The sequence below is a fragment of the Paroedura picta genome, chromosome 4, assembly GCF_049243985.1.
Source record: "Paroedura picta isolate Pp20150507F chromosome 4, Ppicta_v3.0, whole genome shotgun sequence".
Lineage (NCBI taxonomy): Eukaryota > Metazoa > Chordata > Lepidosauria > Squamata > Gekkonidae > Paroedura > Paroedura picta.
In genome coordinates, this window is record NC_135372.1 from 143,469,735 (window position 1) to 143,491,529 (window position 21,795).

The following is a 21,795-nucleotide window of genomic DNA, read 5'->3' on the forward strand; positions in this document are numbered from 1 at the left end:
TGCTGTGTCCCACCTCTGACGATGCCAGCTAGAGTGACTGACAAAATGTCAGGGACTTAAAACGACTAGACCCCCACCACGCAGCCTGGAAAACTCAAAACAACCAGAGTCCAGGGGCACCTTTAAGATCAACAAAGATTTATTCAAGGCGTGAGCTTTCGATTGCAGCCATCTAAAATGGCACTAAACAAAGATGGGTCTAAGACGGCTTCTCTTTGGCCTTTCCTTCTGGATGGGTTTCCCCCCCTCCCTTGGTAACCTCTGAGGACCAGAGACGGGCCTCTTTGCAGAGAAAAAAGCTTTCTGAACCAATTAATATTGAAAATGCAGGCTGCAAAGTCCTGTCCGCAGGAATAACTTTTACAGGTTCAGCTGCTTTGCCTTCTGGCAATCTTCACCTAAAGAAAAAAATTAACCGGTAGACAGCTTCAAATGGGGATTGGATGAACATGCGGACTGGGGGTCTATCAGTGGCTGTTAGCCACAAAGTCTAGATGGAACACTGGGGTAGGGATGCTCTTTCTTCTTGGTGCTTGGGGGGCCACAGTGGGAAGGCTTCTAGAGTTCTGGCCCTGCTGGGGGACCTCCGGATGGCCCCTGAGTTTGGCCAGTGTGTGACACAGAGTGTTGGACTGGAGGGGCCTGATCCAACATGGCTGCTTGTACATTCTTAAGAAAGCAGGGGACAGGTGAGGAATAAACGATACAAACAGAGGGCGAGTGTGGTGTAGTTGTGAAGTGTGTTGGACTAGAATCTGGGAAACCTGGGTTTGAGTCCTGACTGTAGAAGCTGGGTGACCTTGGGCCAGTCATACTGTCTCAGCCTAACCCACCTCGCAGGGTGGTTGTGAGGATTACATGGAGGGAAGGACAGTGTAATCTGCTTTGGGTCCCCATTCGTAGAACGGAATCATAGAATCATGGAGTCTGAAGGGACCTCCATGGTCCTCTAGTCCAACCACTTGCAGAACGCAGGAAACTCACAACTATCTACCCACCCACAATGACCCCAATCTCATGCCCAGGTGATGACCCCCGCCCCAACCTGGCCTGGAAGAAATTCACCTGAACAGAAATTTGCCTCCTTTCTATTCCTATAGAAAGGTGAGGTACAAATGAAGTGAATCTAGAGCAGGGAATTCTAAAGAGCACTGGGAGAAAACAGTTCACCGAGGAACCAAGACGAAACATTATCATAGCAGATTGCAGTGTTGGTGGAGCCACGGACGGGGGCTTTGCCATATACCTGTACAGGACCCAGCACCGGTTGACACCATGGGCTGCCAACTTCCAGGTGGGGCCTGGAGGTCTCTTGCAACTGTTCTCCGAGCTTCGGGAGGAAATAGTTGCTAAGGAGGGTAGCGAGTCTACGGCAGTGCCAAAGTGTGGCTCTGCAGAGGTCTATGGACCACCATGACCATGAGACCCTGCCAGCATGCTGGCAGGGGCTCATGGTCATGGTGGCCCATAGACCTCTGGAGAGGAAAGCTTGGCCTCCCCTGCTTTGTGACCTCAAACCCTCGCCTGCCCAGGCTCCATCTCCAAATCTCCAGGAATTTCCCGACCTGGAGTTGGCAACCGTACGTGGGGATATCCAGAAGAGAGACGCCAGTGCTTCTTTTAAAAAATATATATATATTCTCCGCTTTTGCATTCACTTTGCAAAGATGTGCGGGGAATATGCAAAAATAATAAAACTTTTCATTAAGTCTCGCTTGCAAAAAGCACAGCCTGCGACTCCTAGGGAGAGAAGAAGAGGGCGCATGCGCAGGCTTCCCAGCAAGAGAGGGGGAGTACGCATGCGCAGGCAGCCAATGACGACGGAGAGAACGGCCGCGGGTGTCTCCTCAGGGGGTTGACCATGAACTACTCGGCTCACGATCGGCGAATAGGAGGGGAACCGGCGGGAGGAGAGGCGAAATTGGGTTCGGAAAACCTCCCAAGAGCAGAGGGCGCTTGGATGGCAGAGGTTGACGCTGAACGCTGGACGAGCAAACGAGCCCCGTTGTTTAGAAGACCGGTGCACTTTATCGACGGTCCCTTAACTCCTTTCCTGCTTCGCCGTCTTCGCGCGCGTTCCAATATCGGACGCTGGGGCTTCCGTCGTTCTCGCGGTAGTTATGGAGACCGCCGGCCGTGTATTGGCGACGGTTGCTAGGAGACGCGAGAGCTTGAGAAAGCGCAGCAGGTAAAGCGGGAGGAGGAGGGGGGGAGTCTTTCGGCGGTGGAGCTTCCACGTCAAGGAGCAGTCTACCACAGAAAGCCAGCGGCTGGGGGGGCGATACCGGGGAGGGAGCTCCTGCTTGGGATGGGCGTCTGGGCTGGGTTGCCAACCTCCAGGTAGAGCCTGGAGTTCTCCCGGGGACGGCAATTGATCTCCACCTTGCAGAGATCCGTTCCCCTGGAGACAATGGCTGCTTGGGGGGCAGACTCTACGGCATTGTAAAGGTAAAAGGTAAAGGTATCCCCTGTGCAAGCACCGAGTCATGTCTGACCCTTGGGGTGACGCCCTCTAGCGTTTTCATGGCAGACTCAATACGGGGTGGTTTGCCAGTGCCTTCCCCAGTCATTACCGTTTACCCCCCAGCAAGCTGGGTACTCATTTTACCGACCTCGGAAGGATGGAAGGCTGAGTCAACCTTGAGCCGGCTGCTGGGATTGAACTCCCAGCCTTATGGGCAAAGCTTTCAGACGGCTGCCTTACCACTCTGCGCCACAAGAGGCTCCTAGAGTTTTGAGGGGGTTTTGAGGGAGTTTTGAGGGGGGGTACGGCATTGTACCCCCCCTCAAAACTCTGCCACCCCCAAAGCTCCAGGAATTTCCCAACGTGCACCTGGCTCCCTTCCTCTCCCCTGCAAGAGCTGCAAGGTGGGAATTCAACAGGTAATGCTGCCTGACCGCTTTTTAAAGAGCCCACCTAGAATTCAGCCCGCCAGCCACTCAGTGGAACCTCCATGTCCGAAAGCAGCATGCGTCTGAATGCCGGTGGTGGAGGGCGGCAGCAAAAGACCTTGCCTGGACCTCCAGGGCTACCTGTTTATCGTATGGCACGTGTGCAGTTTAGCCAGGAGACTGCCTGCCAGCCAAGCAAGGGAGAGGCAGCGGTGGTTTGCCCCCACTGCCTGTCTTCGTGGCATGACTGAACAAATCTGATCTCCCCGGTGTTGTTGTTATTTATGTTGTGTTTTAAATTGTTACTTGGTTGTTATGATGTTGTATGGAAACTTTTATGTTATAGATAAAATTACATAATGTTCCATGTAAACCGCCCAGAACTGTAAAGAATGGGCGGTATAAAAATCCAAATAAATAAATAAATTTCTGGGGATCCCCTGGATTTGTAGATCCAATCCAGTCTACAGAGATCAGCTGCTCTGGATGAAACGGGTGCTTTGGAGAGTAGCTTTTAAGGCATTGTGCTCCACTGGGGTCCCGCTAATTCCCAGGCTTCACCCCCAAATCTCTGGGAGTTTTCCAACCTGGATCAGGAAACCCTACCCCCACCCACCCTTGTTAGAGAGCAGGGGGAGGGGGGACGGGACCTGTCAAACCTAGCCTGATATAATTGAGGCAGCTTCCTGTATTTCTATTCCCTTCTTCTTTATTTTAGAAAAAATATATATATGTTGCCTCCACAGAACATTACAGCACAACCAAACATGTTGAAAACAATAAGAAAAAAGCTTCAGGTGGTTGGCCGTGATGGTCTGAAGCAGCAGGACAAAGGTTAAGGCCAGGGGCACCTTGTAGACCAGGGGTAGTCAAACTGTGGCCCTCCAGATGCCCACGGACTACAATTCCCATGAGCCCCTGCCATTGAATGCTGGCAGGGGCTCATGGGAATTGTAGTCCGTGGGCATCTGGAGGGCCGCAGTTTGACTACCCCTGTTGTAGACCAACCAAGTTTTGTTCTAGATATAAGTCTTCATGTCTTCATGTGGATGTACACTGCTTCAGATACATAGATTCTGTTGGGTCGCCGTCTTGGTCAGAAGCACTAGAGCAAAGCTGCAGTTTGGGGTCACCTTTAAGTCCCACAGAGTTTCATTCAAGGAATAAGCTTTCATGTGCAGGCACGCTTCTTGCACCTGAACATGTGTGCATGAGGGCTTATCCATCTTCCTAATACCTTGAATAAAACTTTGTGGGTCTAAAAGGTGCCGCCGGACGCAAACTTTTTTTCCAATAAAAGAAAATAAATGAAACATTCCCATCTTTCTGCCACTTAAAACAAAACAAGCCCTGCATGGACCGATAAACCTGCAGACGCCTGGGGTCCATCCGTGGAGACCTTGCAACCTGCATTTTGGCCTAAGATCACAGGTTGCTGAAAAGGTCCTGGGCTCAGGGAGCAGGACTTGAGACGAATGGTTGCTCTTCTGGAGGCCTGCTGTGGATCAACAGATCACAAACCACACTGCACACGACAGATCAGTAATTAGCTGCATTAAAGAAGAGAAAACCTGGGTCTCAGGCAGAGGTCTTTCCAATCACTTGAACACACAGGAATCCATCTTATACTGAATCAGACCATTGGTTGTCTATACAAGGCTGGTAGCAGCTCTCCGGGATCCCAGCCAGAGGACTTTCAAATCATTTTCTCCTGGTTGCCTTAACTGGACATGCCGGGGACTGAACCTGCTACTTTCTGGATGCCAGGCAGAGGCTTATCCACTGGGCCACAACACCTCTCTGAGTTCACCCATTAGATATTAGGGCCGTTGCCCTTCCCACGAGGGTTTATGCACGTTCCTCATGGCCTGTTGCATGCGTGTTTCTTTTGCAGTGCTCCTCAGTGGCTCCCATGTTGTCCTTGAAGAAACTCGATGGCTTTCCCAAGAGCCTCCTCATGACCTTAAACAAGACCGTAAGTCCGAGAAACGCAGCAGCGATGCCCGGATTCCCTCCAGCCTCATCTGGATTGGAAAGACCCGCTTGCGCACGTGACGGAAAAACAAATTAAATATACAGGAGGCCGGCTTGTGCTTGCTGTCCCCGGCTCAGACCGGAGCCTCTGGCTTTCTTTCTGTGCAGTAACCTCTGCCATTATCTGAAAGGCGCATGTGGAAAGGAAGTCAGGAGAAGAACATGATGGCAGGCCTCATGAGTAGGCAAACAAGCCATTTGGGTTGAGGCACAGGTCTAAGGTGGTGAGACAGCTGGGAGGTGATACCCGGGGGCGAGGGGGCAGCTGCATTTGTGGTGTTGTGCGCATGCATGTGTGACGAATCCTAGGGACTGTGGATCCAAGCTCATGTGCACAGGGCTGCTCTGTAGTGTAATGGAGGAGGTATGAAGGGTGTGTGTGTCATTTTAAAGGGGATAAGACAAATTCATGGAGGAGGGGTTCAGCAGGGGCTACTAGCCTTGGTTGCTAAAGGAAACCTCTGAAAAAACTGCTGAATCCCAGAGCCAGGTCTAGATGAGGCACTGGCCTGATCCAGCAGGGCCCATCTCATGTTCTTAGGAAGGCCTCAGCCTCTCTGCCCTGTGGATGGCCCTGCAGAGGAATTGGCTGGCCACTGTGTGAGACGGGAGGCTGGACTAGATGGACCCTCCCTGGTCTGATCCAGCAGGGCTCTTCTGATGTTCTTATGAAGGTATCGGCCTCTCTGCCCTGTGGCTGGCCCTGCAGAGGAACTGCCTGCAGAGGAACTGGCTGGCCCCTGTGTGAGACAGGAGGCTGGACTTGATGGGCCCATATTGGTCTGATCCAGCAGGGCTCTTCTGGGGTTCTTAGGAAGGCCTCTATACCCCATTGTTGGCCCTCCGGAGGATCTGGTTGGCCATGCATGAGACAGGAGGCTGGACTCGATGGGCCTTGGGTCTGATCCAGCTGAACCCTGAAGATGTTCTTAGGAAGGCCTCTGTGCCCTCTGGTTGGATTCCAGAACAACCGGTTGGCCACTCTATGAATGAAAGCTCAAGAGTTAAACAGAAGTTCATAAGATAACACAGGAGGTAGAGTAGTAGGATAGAACCTTCCCTCCCTGTCCCAGAACACTAGAATTCTGAGACATCCAGTGTAGGCATGCAGTAGATTCAGGACAGATGTGTTTCTTTGATCTTCTCATGGATTTCACTGCCAGTGGACCTAGCAAAGGCCCTGATCCTCGATGGCTTTCAAAGGGGGTTAGGTTTGTGGAGGGAGGCCTATCCATTAGGAGCCACAGCGATGAAAGTAAACCTCTGTGTTCTGATGCCATTTGACAAAGCCCTGGTTACATGCCCTGGTTTCCCAGATGTCCAACCGGCCAGAGGACAGCCTTAGCACCTTCCAGTTGAATGACTGCCTGCCATCTCCCTTTAGCTCACTTCTCAGGCAGGCTGAGAGGCAACCCCTTGATTGCACAGTCTACAACAAGGCGAGAGAGTGTATCCCCCCCCCCCCCAGGATCCTTTTCCAAAAGTGTGTGTATTTTGTCCTTACCAGAGAATCTCCATGCTATGAAATTTCTTCTTTCCTGGGCTAAATTTTAGGATTACAGCCAGTGGCAACGGTACAATGCTACGAAGAAGGCGACACCCTCGATCAAGGTGTTCTTGCCGCCCGTCGCGGCAGAGTCTGCAAAGAAGGAAGATGAAAAGACTTCCCCGTCCAAGCCCAGGCGCAGGATGTCAGGTTGGGACTGAACTGATGCTTGAGCTCTGCCCACTGGGCTTCCTGGAGGAGCCCTTGGAGGCTACACCAGTTTTCTTCCTGGCCCAGGGTCACCTTCAGTCCATGTTTTCCATGAATGATGGGGACTTCATTCAGCTTAAGTCATTCCTCACTTCTCCATATTTATTTATTTTATTAATTATATTTATACACCACGCTCCCCGAAGGCTCAGGGCGGTTCACATCAAAAAGGAACAGTACAAATCATTCCGTTTATAATAACACAGTAATAACAACACCAACATTATGAACAATAGAACATTGGGGAGAACAATAAGTCAGCGCTTACTGATGGCCCAGTGGGTGGACGAGTCTGCAGTGATGATTGTAGGAGGGAGGCTGGGGGGGGGATTGGAAGCTGTGATTCTGGTCGGCCTCAACCAGATGCCTGGCGAAGGAACTCCCTTTTGCAGGCCCCATGGAACTGTTCAGGTTCCTTCAGGGCCCTGTTCTCTGGGAGAATGTTCCACCAGGTGGGGGCCAGGATGGAGAAAGCTCTGGCCCTGGTTGAGGTCAAGCAAACTTCCCTGGGGCCAGGGATCACCAGGCAGTTGGTAGTAGCAGAGCATAAGGCTCTTTGGGGGTTGTAGGCAGAGAGGCAATCCCTTAGACACACTGGGCCCAGACCACGGATGGCCTTAAAGATGATTACCAGAACCTTAAGCCTGATCCGGAATTCGACCCTGTGAAGAAGGTCAGGGTGTGGCATAAGTGGGGATTCCAACCATAAAATCATAGAATCAGAGAGCTGGAAGGGATCTCCTGGGTCATCTAGTCAAACCCCCTGCACTATGCAGGACAGTCACCACCCTCTCGCTCCTCCACTCTCTCCTCCTCCGCCACCCCCTTGAATCTTCCCAGAATCAGCCTCTCCGTCAGATGGCTCTCCAGCCTCTGTTTAAAGATCTCCAAAGATGGAGAACCCACCACCTCCCGAGGAAGCCTGTTCCACTGAGAAACCGCTCTCACTGCCGGGAACTTCTGGATGTTGAGACGGAATAATCTTTGAATTAATTTCCTCCCATTGGATCTGGTCCGTTTTCCCGATCCTATCCCTACACTCTTAACTGGTCCACCCCCCTGGCTCTCCCTTCCGAAAAGCTGCAGCTGCTACCTGCTCCTTGCCACCATTTGCACGGTCGCTGTGGGCTTCCCTTGAGCCGCGTCCCAGTGGAATAATGTTGTGTTTCGTTTTAGGGAACAAATACAGTTCAGCCTCCCATTCGAAGAACATGCGCTCCAGGAGAGAGAGGAATGGTCAGCACAAAGCGACACGAGCCGAAGTGATGCTCGCCAAGAGCGCAGCGAACATCAGACTCCTGCAGGTACGTGGAGCCATCCCCCACTCCCCACGGGCCTTGGCCATTGGCCGCTTTTGTGGCAGACAGAGAGTATTTGCAGCATAGGCCTCATAGAAGAAGAAGGAGGAGGAGGAGAAGAAGGAGAAGAAGAAGGAGGAGGAGAAGAAGAAGAGAAGAAGAAGAAAGGAAGGAGAAGAAGAAGAAGAGAAGAAGGAGAAGAAGAAGAAGAAAAAGAGTTGGTTCTTATATGCCGCTTTTCTCTACCCGAAGGAGGCTCAAAGCGGCTTCCAATCGCCTTCCCTTCCTCTCCCCACAACAGACCCCCTGTGAGGGAGGGGAGGCTGAGAGAGCCCTGAGATTACTGAAGAAGAAGAAGAGTTGGTTCTTATATGCTGCTTTTCTCTACCCAAAGGAGTCTCTAAGCAGCTTCCAATCGCCTTCCCTTTCCTCTCCCCACAACAGACACCCTGAGAGGGAGGCGAGGCTGAGAGAGCCCTGAGATTACTGAAGAAGAAGAAGAGGAGTTGGTTCTTATATGCCACTTTTCTCTATCAGAAGGAGTCTCAAAGCGGCTTCCAATTGCCTTCCCTTTCCTCTCCCCACACCAGACACCCTGTGAGGGAGGGGAGGCTGAGAGAGCCCTGAGATTACTGGAGAAGAAGAAGAAGAGTTGGTTCTTATATGCTGCTTTTCTCTACCTGAAGGAGTCTCAAAGTGGCTTACATTCACCTTCCCTTTCCTCTCCCCAGAACAGACACCCTGTGTTGTAGGTGAGGCTGAGAGAGCCCTGATATCACTGCTCGGTCAGAACAGTCTTATCAGTGCTGTGGCGAGCCTAAGGTCACCCAGCTGGCTGCATGTGGAGGAGTGCAGAATCGAACCTGGCAAGCCAGATTAGAAATCCGCACTCCTAACCACTTCACCAAACCGGCTCTCCAAGGATACTTTTTACCAGTTTGTTACCAGTTTGTTTCTGGATCAAGTTCAAGGTTTTGTATCAACCTTCAAGGCCTTACGCGGCTTGGGTCCTACCTGTCTGCAGGACCTCCTGTCTTCCTATGCCCCTGTAGAGCACTTCACTCTGAGGGTATGAACCTACTTGTTGTCCTGGGCCCCCGGGAAATCTGCCTGGCCTCGACCAGGGCCAGGGCCTTTTTGGCTTGGCCTTCACCTGGTGGAACGAGCTCCCAGGAGAGCTAAGGGCCCTGGTTTGGTTGAGTCCAGGCATAAGGTGCCCGGGGTTACAATCTGGGGTCCTGCACTACGGAAGATCTCACCACATGAAAACTCTGGTAGGCAACGCTGGTGGGAGCACCGGAGCTATGGGGTTCTTTCCGTATTTTTCCGCCGTCTTGTTTTAATCCTATTTCATCGTCTGGGGAAGTGGGCGTGCCCATGGAAGCTCACCCTTTGAATAAGGCTTGGTTGGTCTTAAATATGCCATTGGACTCAAATTTTGCTCTCTCCATCCTAGACAGTTTCTCTGCTGCTCTAACCAGCAGTGTAGTTCTTATAATAAAGTAGTCATGGTGGATTGAAGGAGGATTCTCTGCCTCCTTCTCGGTCATACACTGGACTCTTTTCCCTTGAGACCCTGGCGAGCAGCTGCCGGCTTAAGTAGACCATACTGACCGGGACGGACCAAGGTTCAGATTCAGTCTGCGTTCCTCCCTTCCTCCCCAGCGATTTTCTAAATCCAAGCTGAACTCCTTGGAGGAGCTGAAGCGCCATTCCCGGGTCCTCTTGAAGAAGAACCAGCAGCTGAGGGACGACATCCAGGAGAAGGATGCTGACACCGCTCGGTGCGCCAGGGACCTCCTGCAGCAGTATGACATGTTTGGGGTAAGGCTGGGCTTGGCGGCCAGGGGTCGGGGAGGGGGCTGCAGCCACGGCCTGCTCCCTTGGTCCTCGCCTGGTACCTGCAGGATCATGTTCTTTGGTCCCCAGTCAGGTTTTCAGGGGACATTCAGAGAGGCAGCTCTGGCCAGTCCCCTCTTGGCGCTGTTGTGCAAAGGAGGGAACGTCAGATGTGTTGGGATATGCAAGATTTGATTTGATTGGACTGGCTCCTGCTCCTTTGCACACTCTTCCTCTCTCATTGCCCCAGGAGAATAATGTTTGATTGATTAGACCAGGGGTAGTCAAACTGCGGCCCTCCAAACGTCCATGGACTACAATTCCCACGAGCCCCTGCCAGCATTCGCTGGCAGGGGCTCCTGGGAATTGTAGTCCATGGACATCTGGAGGGCCACAGTTTGACTACCCCTGGATTAGACTATCATGACTGTCTCTCTCCTCTTACAAAGTCTGTTTCTCTTCTCGATAAAACTATTTCATTCTTTTAAGCAGCCAGTGCTTTGCTCTATTAGTGAAACTCTGCCAACAAGAAGTGTCCGGGGAAAAGAGAGTTCCCAGGATGCCCCTCGCTCCTGGTAGGAGGGGGCTAACCTGGTAGGAGGGGGCTAACCTGGTAGGAGGGGGCTAACCTGGTAGGAGGGGGCTGTGTAGCCCAGGGATTGGCAGCCGTTTCCAGCCTTTGAGCACTTTTATAATTCTGACACAGGGCAATGGGCGTGGCAGCAAGATGGCTGCCGGAGGAGGTGGACCCAGCTATAAAATGGCTGCCGTGGGAGGCGGAGCCACACACACATTGGAAAGTTCATGTGCAGGGGATACGAGTGTTGATTTCAAAAAAAAATGCGCTGATAAAGAAGAGTGTGAGACAGAGGACTGGCATAATTCTTGTCAGCTACCCCGAGACTATGGTTAGAGAGGGGCGGCCTAACAATATTATTATAGTGAATAAAATAGACATGAAATAAATAAAAGGGGAAGCCTGTGTAAATCCTGCTTTAGGATGCTTAGGGCTGATCCTGTGTCGAGCAGGGGGTTGGACTAGATGGCCTCTATGGGCCCTTCGAACTCTATGATTCTATGATTCATTTAAGGCAGGGGTCCCCAACCCCAGGTCCGCGGCCTGGTACTGGGCCGCAAAGGCCATCATACCGGGCCACCAGTGGCCACGCCTGCCTCCCCCCCTGCAGCGAGAGGGGGGGGGAAAGAGGCCGGCGTGAGCCAGCACGGCAGCCAGTGCGCCAGCGACGCAAACGAGCATGCGCGGAACTGCCGCGCGTTCACGTTTGCGCCCCCTGGTGGCCAAAACGCACATGCGTTCGCGTTTGCGCCCCCTGGTGGCCAAAACGCATGTGTGTTAGCGCCACCTGGTGGCCAAAACGCGAATGCGCAGCAATTGGGCATGCGCGTTTATGAGCAACTGCGGCAGCCGGGCCGCTGGCTCTCCCCCACCCCCGGAGGCGGTCCCCGACGAGAAGAAGTTTGGGGACCGCTAATTTAAGGGAGTAACAGAAGAGGCTGCTCTTGTAGCCGTCCCAGGACAAAACGGCTGCCCACCGTTATCCTTCCTTCTCCCCTGGTGTAGCTTAATATGCCCAGCGTGGAGTGACTGAAGGAAGGAGGATGGGAGTAAGCAAGAGACCTATGCGGGAGGGGGGAAAGGAAAAGGAGGCAAGAGGGCAGTAAGGAAAGACTCAGGCGGGTCATCGTGTTGGTCTGAAGCAGCAGACGGAGCTCTTCCACAAGGCCAGGAAATAAAGCCAGACGTTGGCCTCCCTTAATGAAACTATTTTAATCTTTAAGGAGCCGGTGCTCCTCTCCTCCTTCGCACAAATACGCCCTGTCTGCACAGCAGTGGGGGTACAAAGGAGGGTGCATCTCTGTTGCATCCATGCCTCAATTTCATAGAATCATAGAATCATAGAGTTGGAGGGGGCCATACAGGCCATCGAGTCCAACCCCCTGCTCTACGCAGGATCAGCCCAAAGCATCCTAAAGCAGTGGTCCCCAACCTTTCTGAGGTTGGGGACCGGTAGGGCATCGGGCCGCACCTGTGGGCCGCGCCCGTGCATTGGGGCGCGCCTGCATGGGCGCGGCCGGCCCTGATTCCCTCTCCCCGCCCTCCCGCAGTAAGAAGCTTCCCGGGCCGCAAGCTTGCGGCCTGGGAAGTTTTTTACTGCGGGGGGGGGGGGGGCGGGGAGAGGGAGCCGCGGCCCGGCACCATGGCGGCCCGTGGGTTGGGGACCACTGTCCTAAAGCATCCAAGAAAAGTGTGTATCCAACCTTTGCTTGAAGACTGCCAGTGAGGGGGAGCTCACCACCTCCTTAGGCAGCCGATTCCACTGCTGAACTACTCTGACTGTGAACATTTTTTCCCTGATATCTAGCCTATATCGTTGTACTTGAAGTTTAAACCCATTACTGCGTGTCCTCTCCTCTGCAGCCAATAGGAACAGCATCCTGCCCTCCTCCAAGTGACAACCTTTCAAATACTTAAAGATGGCTATCATTTGCTGGGGGGGGGGGGGGCATTTCTCCAACTTCCAGCGGCTCGCCAAGTGCTCAGGAGCTGAAGTCTAGCCACACCACTTTGGGCACAGCCTCACGGGTTACTGCGCTTCTCTCTCTGCAGACGATCATCACAACCCTTCAGGACTCCAGCCAGAACCAAGTCGGCGGTGCAAAAGCCGAGCTCCACGAGGCGGAGAACATGGTGGAGAAGAACATGGGAAGTAAGCAACGTCCTGTTGGCAAGCCTGAACCTGGGGATCCAAGGGGGGTGCTGGCTTTGGTTTGGGGGCCTGCAGTTGTCTTGGCACTCGCCCAGATCCAGTCCTGGTTCCATCACTGTGAGAAACTCAGAAGGCACTCAGGTTTCTATAAAGGGGGAGAGAAGACCGCTGAACATTTTCATAGCTGGACTCAACTGGTTTTCTGGGCTGCGTGGCTGTGGCTTGGTTGTTTGAATCCCTGATGCTTTGCCAGTCACTGTGGCTGGCGTCTTAGGAGGTAGGACATAGCAATATGGGGAACTCTCCTTTACCCTGGTTGGGGGGGCATGGCTCAGTGTCGTGGCATTTTCATGGCATGCAGAAGGTTCCAGGTTCGGTCCCCAGCATTCCTAGCTAAAGAATCTGGCAGTAGGAGGAGTGAAATCTAAAAACACCTTGCAGCAGTTCATCAGATAAGACAAGCAAGACCTCGACTAATGGACTTGCTAATGGACTTGCTAATGACCTCAAGGGTGGGGAACGAAAGTGATTGGCTGGCCACTGGACAGACAGGCCAGCCGGTTGGAGGAGAAGGCACTCAGGGGTGCGACAGCTGCCCTGAGTGGGTGTTAAGCGCCGAGTGGCACTTAAGCCATGAGACACCTTGTGTGAATCGTTTCAACATTTGCTTTTCCCCATTCTGTGTAGCAATATTGCAGCAACTGGCAGGCCCTTCTCATGTGGATTTGTTATATATTGCTGTGGTTCCCTTTAATTTGCATTGTCTCTCGGTGGGGAAGAGCCAGCCTGTCATCTCCAGGGCAAGGGTGCCACGGGGACGGCCACGCAGCCGCTGTCCCAGGGCTAGGAGGCATCCCTGTGTGGAGAGAGAGCCACAGCTGTGGGCCACGGTGGTTTGAAGACAGCCCCTCCATTCCCCTCCATCAGAGCCACCTTCATCCTCCTCTCCTTGGCTTCTCCTTTGGCCAGAACTGGAGCTGGAGCTGAGCCGCATGAATGCCAAAGTCCGTGCTCTCCAGGAGGAGCTCAACGTCCTGCGGACCTACATGGACAAGGAGTACCCGGTGAAATCCGTCCAGATTGCCTCTCTGATGCGCAGCATCAAGCACCTGAGTGAAGAGCAGCAGGTGTGGGCCGGGAGTGAGGGGGGCAGGGGGCGGCTGTGGTCGTCTCCCTCCCTCTCTCTGGGGCTTCAGCGTGGCCCTTCCCTCTTCCGTTCCCAGGACGAGCTGGAGGAGGCTCAGGAGATGGCCAAGCAGTTCCTGGAGATGATCGTCAAGAGGACCAAGGAGGAGACAGAGCAAATCTTGCAGGCCGTCGTAGAGGTGAGCGAGATCTGTTTGGGCCTCTCTAGAGTTGACAGTGTTTCGGGGGCGAACCAGGCTGGTCTCGGTTTGAGTCCAGCAGCGCCTTAGAGGCCGGCGAGGTCTTCAGAGTACAAGCTTTGGGGAGTCACAGCTCTGCTATCCGACAGAGGGAGCTGCCACACCGGAAAGCTCAGAATCCGGTTGGTCTCTAAGGTGCTGCAGGCCTCGAATGCAGCCGAATTAAAAGTTACAATTCAGGTCCTAGAATATCAGCCACCTTCCCAACCACTCACTACCATTTTTAATATATAATTTTATCTAATGTAGTGATGGACTCTAAACTGGAGGGAGTCTGATTCCCCACTCCGCCACATGCAGCCAACTGGGTGACCTTGGGCCGGTCACAGTTCTCTTAGAGACGTTCTCGCATAACAGTTCTTGCAGAGCTGTCTCTGCCCCACCTCCCTCACTGGGTGTCTTTTATGAGGAGTCTCCTCTGGTTAGTCAAAAGCAGGGTACAGAAAACAGCTCCTCTTTTAAACTCAGTGTTGTCGTTATATATTAGAGTCGTCTGATGAAGGTTGCTGGAGAAACATGTAGGGCAGCCTTTCTCCAGATTTTCACTGTTGAGAACCCCCTGAAATATTCTTCAGGCTTCGAGAATCCCCAGAAGTGGCACCATCGTGCAGAATATGGTGGGGAAGCAGAGCTGTGGACACGCCCACCTGGGGCCCCTCCCCTTCCCACCCCCTCCAGGCCCATCACTGGCCATTTTGGGATGGGGAGGGCAGTTTGACATGACCCTACATGGTCATATCACCTGATAAATGTTTAACAAATTTTAAAAATATTCTCAAAATTAACTCCCTCCCATTCAGGAAACCTTTCTGGGGCCATCAAGAAACCCCAGGCTTTCACAAAAGCCCATGGAATCTTTGGAAATTTCACTGAGTAATAAAAAATATTTTTACCTGTTTTTGCACCTTGGCCCTCTTTTCTTAATCTTCTGTGAATCTTCCTTTCCTTGCCCCTGGTTGAGTGGAGGGCAATTTCATGCCAACTCCCGTCTCTCCTCCTCCCATGCAGGAGAAAGTATCGGAGTACCGGGAAGGCCTCCAGCAGATGGCGAAGAACAACCACGAGCTGCAGCAGCAGATCCAAATGCAGAAGAAGGTGGGGGAGCAACCAGGCTCTCTGGGGACATTTGCAGCTGGTGGGGCCTGGCAGGGTCTTGCCCCTCCTGACATCCCCCCCCCCCCCAGAAGATGCTCTGTCATTTAAGCAGCTTCCTGATCATGCTGTTCTCGCGGAGCAGTTCTGTCGGAGCTCTCTCGGCTTCACCTCCCTCGCAGGGTGTCTGTTGTGGGGAGAGGGAGGGAAGGCGATTGGAAGCCGCTTGGAGACTCCTTCAAGCAGCCTCTCATTTTCAGTAGTTTACGATGAAATAAATCACAAGTTTTTGCCACCTACAAATATCAAAATGCCACAAAGGGTCACCACTCTCAGTGTCGTATAGATCTAGCCCAACGCCTTGCACAAGAAATTAAATTGGCAGAGTCCCCTGTTGCCTACCCAGAGGAAGCTGAAAAAGCTTCCAGGATCCCGGGCCACCCTGGCCTGGAGGAACAACACGAAAAATCAGGAGGTTCTGAATAAACGTATTAACAGAAAAAAGAGAGAACCTGTCCCAGGCTATCAAAATCAGTAACAGCGTCAAAATGTGTCTTGTCTCTATTTTAATCCTTAGTGAAGCAACCAGAACGGACTCTAGATTTGTGCTGTTTTCAGTGTTGAGCTTTCATCAGTGGTTGTTTCCTCCTATGATTGTGAAACTTATCCTTGCAAGTTTCCAATATTTCAATATCCAACTCAAAAGTTGTAGTATAAACTCTACTGACAAAACACCAGCCTTCAGCTCACAGGTATGGGAGAGCTTTGTCAAGAGTCCACTTCCCACTTTGGGCATGACCCTGGGCATGTGAGAAGGGGCCAGGAGAGCCGAGCCCTGGCTTCTCTCTTCTTGCCCTCCCTCTCACCATCTGGCTACATGCAGAATAGGCAAAAGTGATCTCTTGGGAGGATTTAGATACTGCATTGCAGAGTCCGGAGAAGAGAACAGCAGGGAATACATACTAGATTAGCAATCCCCGACCTGTGGGCCACGGACCACATGTGGTCCTTTGACTAATTGGAGGTGGGCCCCGAAAGACGCCTTCTCCCTCCCCCGCCGCCCTTTCCTTCATCCCCCACAGCCCTTTACAACACACTTCATTGTTGTGGCGTGCCTGTATCTTAGTTTGAAGGGATGTTTAAACATTACCATAGCGATCAGAGAGCGTTAGGGAAGTGGTTGAGAGTAGAGGAGTAAACTACCCCCCCCCCCACTGGGCCTCAGTAAAAGGCGTTGAGTGGTCCCTGGCGTTGAGTGGTCCCCGGTGATAAAAAGGTTGGGGACCACTGTACAAGATAACTGTTTATTTTCACTTTTTTAGACTGCCATTCCCGGAACCGGCCGGCTCATGGCGGTTTACATACATCTAAACTCCCGTAACAATAAAACATCCAAATAAAACCCAAGATGGCGGTAAAAACGCAACAGCAGGAGAACCCACTAGACAATCCCACCCCCGGTCCCCATAACCAACAGTTGCCGATCCTCCAGAATGCAGCCAGAAGGTATGTCCTGGCAGCTTTTACAGGCCCGTGCAGAGATGGAGCCGTTCTTCCTAGCCTGGCCTCAACCAAACACCTGGCGGAAGAGCTCCATCTTACTGGCCCTGCGGAACATAGGAAGTTCCGTCAGCTGATGGGCAGGAGGTTCAAGATGGACAAAAGGATATACCCCTTTACACAGGGTTAAAAATGCGGAATTGGCTGCCAGAGGATGTAGAAGGAGGGTTTTATGCCCTGCTTTTCACTGCCCAAAGGACTCTCAAATCGGCTCACAACGCCTTCCCTTCCTCTCCCCACAGCAGACACCCTGTGAGGGAGGTGAGGCTGGGAGAGCTTCTGACAGGATTGCTCTGTGAGAACAGCACTATCAGGGCTGGGACGAGCCCAAGCCGCCATTCTTAACCACGACGCCAAGCTGCAGTGAAGGCCACAGAAAGAAACAGCTTTAAGAGGGGATTAGAGAGATTTACGGAGAAGAGGTTTTTTTCAGTGGCGGCTGGCCCAGGGGACTAAAGAAAACCTCCACATTCGGTCAGCCCCTGAATCTCAGAGCCAGGAGGCAGCATCAGGGCAAGGACCTGTCCTGGAGCAACTGGTTGGCCGCTGTTTGAGACAGGCTAGGGCAGGGGTAGTCAACCTGTGGTCCTCCAGATGTTCATGGACTACAATCCCCATGAGCCCCTGCCAGCGTTCGCTGGCAGGGGCTCATGGGGATTGTGGTCCATGAACATCTGGAGGACCACAGGTTGACTACCCCTGGGCTAGGGGTCGAGATGGATCACTGGTCTAATCCAGCAGGGCTTTTCTGAGGTGGTTAAGGCAGCGAAGGGGCCCTGTGCCTCCTGTACTACCACACTGGATGAGCAAGGGCTGCTGGGCCAACTAGGCAGGCCTCCTTCCTCAGGAGGGATGACGGCGTCTGGGTGGGATCTGCCGGTTGCCCCTGCGGAAGCTCCAAGGGGGTATGAATGAATTCCCCAGGGGAAGCATCGGAACTCCTGACCGGCTGCCTTCTTCCCAAACTCTTTTCAGATAATTAACGACCTGGGAAAAGAAATCGAAGTGTTGCAGCAGGGCACCGTGGTCCTTCACCAGTACATCCGGCACCCGCGGGACGTGATCTTTCAGGACGTCTTGCTCCAGAGACCCATGTAAGTCCTGCCAGAGATTGGGCCGGGCATGCCGTGGGTCCCCTGTGGGTCCTGTGGACACCTGCCCTTTCCCCACATGTTTGCTAAGGAATCCCCTGAAGGTCAAGAAGCAAAAGGATGCAATGGAGTTCATCACAAACGGACAGAACCAAGGTCCAGAACAGGAACTAGCTATGTCGGTGGGTGACACACCATCAAGTCGCTTCCAGCTTATGGTGACCTTATGAACTATTGGCCTGAATGCTTAGTGTAGTGGTTAGGAGTGTGGACTTGTAATCTGATGAGCCAGTCGCCTTCCCTTTCCTCTCCCCACAGCAGACCCCCTGTGAGGGAGGGGAGGCTGAGAGAGCCCTGAGATTACTGAAGAAGAAAAAGAGTTGGTTCTTATATGCTGCTTTTCTCTACCCAAAGGAGTCTCAAAGTGGCTTCCATTCGCCTTCCCTTTCCTCTCGCCACAGCAGACCCCCTGTGGGGTGGGTGAGGCTGAGAGAGCCCTGAGATTACTGAAGAAGAAGAAGAGTTGGTTCTTAGATGCCACTTTTCTCTACCCGAAGGAGTCTCAAATCGGTTTACATTCGCCTTCCCTTTCCTCTCCCCACAACAGACCCCCTGTGAGGGAGGGGAGGCTGAGAGAGCCCTGAGATTACTGAAGAACAAGAAGAGTTGGTTCTTATATGCTGCTTTTCTCTACCCAAACGAGTCTCAAAGTGGCTTCCATTCGCCTTCCCTTTCCTCTCCCCACAGCAGACACCCTGTGAGGGAGGAGAGGCTGAGAGAGCCCTGAGATTACTGAAGAAGAAGAAGAGTTGGTTCTTAGATGCCACTTTTCTCTACCCGAAGGAGTCTCAAAGTGGCTTCCATTCGCCTTCCCTTTCCTCTCCCCACAACAGACACCCTGTGAGGGAGGGGAGGCTGAGAGAGCCCTGAGATTACTGAAGAAGAAGAAGAGTTGGTTCTTATATGTTGCTTTTCTCTACTCGAAGGAGTCTCAAAGAGGCTTCCATTCGCCTTCCCATTCCTCTCCCCACAACAGACACCCTGTGGGGTGGGTGAGGCTGAGAGAGCCCTGATATCACTGCTTGGTCAGAACAGTTTTATCAGTGCCGTGGCGAGCCCAAGGTCACCCAGCTGGCTGCATGTGGGGGAGCGGGGAATCGAACCCGGCATGCCAGATTAGAAGTCCGCACTCCTAACCACTACACCAAACTGTCTGCCTCTTTCCCACTTCCGTTGCCCTGCTCTTCTTCCCACACTCTTATTCATTCATTGGTTTAAAATCTTGCTTTCCCTGGAAGCTCCGGCACCGGTCTGAGGCCCCTCATTTCTTACTTGCTGTTTCCCGCCAGATGCAGCCCTGATGCGGAAATTGTTCTCAGCATCCCCTCCGAAGAGGATTTTCCCCTGTAGTTGCCAAAAAGGGGCCCAGGTGAAGACGCCTTGGTCATATCTCGAGGGCCACGGTGGCCCTGTTGCTTGGTGGAGCTTGGAAGCAGGAATGGCTTCACAGCCTGAACATCCCAGGTTGGAGTTTTTAAACCGTCCGTCTAGGAATTGTGGCTCCCTATCCTTGCCGACCAGAATTACATTCCATTAAAAGCAGCCCTGGCTGTACTAAAGAGAGTCAGCGTCTCCATCTATTAAAGGTAAAGGTAAAGGTATCCCCTGTGCAAGCACCAGGTCATGTCTGACCCTTGGGGTGACGCCCTCCAGCGTTTTCATGGCAGACTCAATACGGGGTGGTTTGCCAGTGCCTTCCCCAGTCATTACCGTTTACCCCCCAGCAAGAGCAAGCTGGGTCCTCATTTTACCGACCTCGGGAGGATGGAAGGCTGAGTCGACCTTGAGCCGGCTGCTGGGATTGAACTCCCAGCCTCATGGGCAGAGCTTTCAGACTACATGTCTGCTGCCTTAACACTCTGCGCCACAAGAGGCTCCATCAATCGCGCTCAATCAAAACCGGTGGCCGAGTTAGGCTGTCTGTAGCAGCAGAAAGTGCAGGAGCACCTTGAAGGCTAAGAAAATCTGGGGCAGGGGAGAAGCTTTTGCGAGCCCCTGCTCCCTTCCTCCGATGGCTGTGAAGTGTCAAAGTTTGCAATGGACAGTAAGAGCCAGAGTGGGAGCTCCAGAGGGACCCTCAGAGGCTCAGCAAGCAGGTGTCAACATGGCAAATGAGGTTTAACATGGGCAGGTGCCAAGTCATGCACATTGGAACCAAAAACCCCAACTACAGATACATGGTGATAGGGTCCAGATCCTAATGCCCCGGTCACAATGGAGGGTGTGGCCTCATTTGGCATATTGTGTGCTGTTCTGGTCACCACACCTTGATAAAAGATCTTACAGCATTGGAAAAGGTGCAAGTAAAATGTTTAAGGGGATGGGCTACTTTTTCTGTGAAGAAAGGGGAAAGAAGTTAGGGCTCTGCTGGTGGACCTCCTGGTGGCCCCTGGGTTTAGGCCCCTGTGGGACACAGAGGGTTGGACTGGAGGGGCCATGGGCCTGATCAAATGTGGCTACTCTTATGTTCTTCTGGGAATAATTCAAATTCAGAAGAATTCACTGTATTCTGCTCTGGTTCGGCCTCTCTTGGAGTCCTGTGTTCAGTTTTGGGCACCCCAGTTGAAGAGGGATGTTGACAAAATGGAGCGTGTCCAGAGGAGGGCAACAAAGAGGGTGAGGGGTTTGGAGACCAGGTTGGGGAGCTTGGTCTGTTTAGCCTGGAGAGGAGACGACTGAGAGGGGATCTGATCACCATCTTCAAGTATTTAAAAGACTGCCGTATGGAGGATGGAGCAGAGTTGTTCTCTCTTGTCCCAGAGGGACGGGCCAGAACCAATGGGATGAAATTAATGCAAAAGAAATTCCATCTAAACCTCCGGAAGAAGTTCCTGACAGTTAGAGCACTTCCTCGGTGGAACAGGCTTTCTCAGGTGGTGGTGGGTTCTCCCATCTTTGGAGATTTTTAAACAGAGGCTGGAGAGCCATCTGACGGAGAGGCTGATTCTGTGGAGGCTCAAGGGGGTGGCAGGTGACAGTGGGTGAGCGATACGGCGGTGAGTGTCCTGCACAGTGCAGGGGGTTGGATTAGACGACCCAGGAGGTCCCTTCCAACTCTATAATTCTAAGAATTTTCGGCTAAACATCCAGAAGAAGTTCCTGACAGTTGGAGCAATTCCTCAGTGGAACAGGCTTCCTCGGGAGGTGGTGGGTTCTCCTTTGGAAGATTTTAAGCAGACGCTAGATAGTCATCTGACAGAAATGCTGATTCTGGGAACTTAGTCAGATTGTGAGTGGGTGGGCAGAAGGGACTGTGTCCACGCTTGTGGCCCTTCCTTGCAGTCCTGGGGAATTGCTCTGTGGGATGGGAGGTGAATTTCCTCCAGGCCAGGCTGGATTGTGGAGATTTTCTTTTGGGGTGGGGGTCATTTGAGCAAGAAATTGGGGTCACTGTGGGTGGGCAAGTAGCTGTGAGCTCTTGCATTGTGCAGGGGATTGGTCTAGATGACCCTGGAGGTCCCTTCCAATGCTATGAGTCTAAGTACCACCCAGTGGCCAGTGTGGCAGTCTTGGGTAAGATGCTGGAGTGCTTGTGTTTGGGTGTGGGGAGAGCTGTCCAGCTTCATATCGTCTTGGATGAGATGGATTTTCTAGACCTGTTTCAATCTGGACTCAGGACTGGGTTCAGATCGAAAGTGCCTGTTGCCACCCTGGTTGATTCTCTTTGCCGGGGATCCACCAGGGAGCGTGTCCTCCCAGATTCTTCTGGACTTCTTGGTGAGTTTGGATGCCGTCGGCCATGGTATCCTGGCTGGCTAGGTGGGGGGGGGGGGGCTGCTACGTCCTGGCCTAGGCGGGGGGGGGGGCTGCCTGGGAGCACATCATGAAGAAGTGCATTTCCATGTTGAGTTGAACTTTTAAGTCTTGCTGGATCTGATCAGAGTCTAAGTCCAGTTCGGTTTGCGTGAGACCTGCCTGCCAGAATGGACCACCCGACCTGTAGCTCATCCCCCCCCCCGTGCCCTGTGCCACGCAGCAGCCAACCAGATGCCCCTCGAAGGCCTACAAGCAGCACACGGATTCCATAGCCTCCCTGGCTGCCTTTTCCCAGGAGCCATA

The 21,795-nt window shown here is 52.7% G+C and overlaps 1 protein-coding gene across 2 annotated transcripts; it reads left to right on the plus strand.

The window, feature by feature from the left end:
• Positions 1–1,827: 1,827 nt before the first annotated feature.
• Positions 1,828–19,299, plus strand: C4H20orf96 (chromosome 4 C20orf96 homolog). Of its 2 annotated transcripts, none has more exons than XM_077336031.1 (11): positions 1,828–2,188; positions 4,787–4,867; positions 6,481–6,622; positions 7,859–7,986; positions 9,646–9,804; positions 12,449–12,548; positions 13,518–13,675; positions 13,772–13,873; positions 14,942–15,028; positions 17,561–17,679; positions 19,026–19,299. In XM_077336031.1, the coding sequence occupies exons 2-11, from the start codon at positions 4,805–4,807 to the stop codon at positions 19,084–19,086; spliced, it is 1,119 nt and encodes a 372-aa protein (XP_077192146.1). In that variant the 5' UTR covers positions 1,828–2,188; positions 4,787–4,804; the 3' UTR covers positions 19,087–19,299. The 2 variants fall into 2 exon arrangements, with proteins under 2 accessions (XP_077192146.1, XP_077192148.1); XM_077336033.1 differs by lacking the exon at positions 1,828–2,188 and adding an exon at positions 2,774–2,883.
• The last annotated feature ends 2,496 nt before the right edge of the window (positions 19,300–21,795 follow it).

Excerpts from the sequence above, each read along its gene's own strand:
- C4H20orf96 (XM_077336031.1), top strand. The coding sequence starts at position 4,805 with ATGTTGTCCTTGAAGAAACTCGATGGCTTTCCCAAGAGCCTCCTCATG. Across the intron at positions 7,987-9,645 it reads CGAACATCAGACTCCTGCAG|CGATTTTCTAAATCCAAGCT; the intron begins GTACGTGGAGCC and ends CTTCCTCCCCAG. Across the intron at positions 15,029-17,560 it reads AGATCCAAATGCAGAAGAAG|ATAATTAACGACCTGGGAAA; the intron begins GTGGGGGAGCAA and ends AACTCTTTTCAG.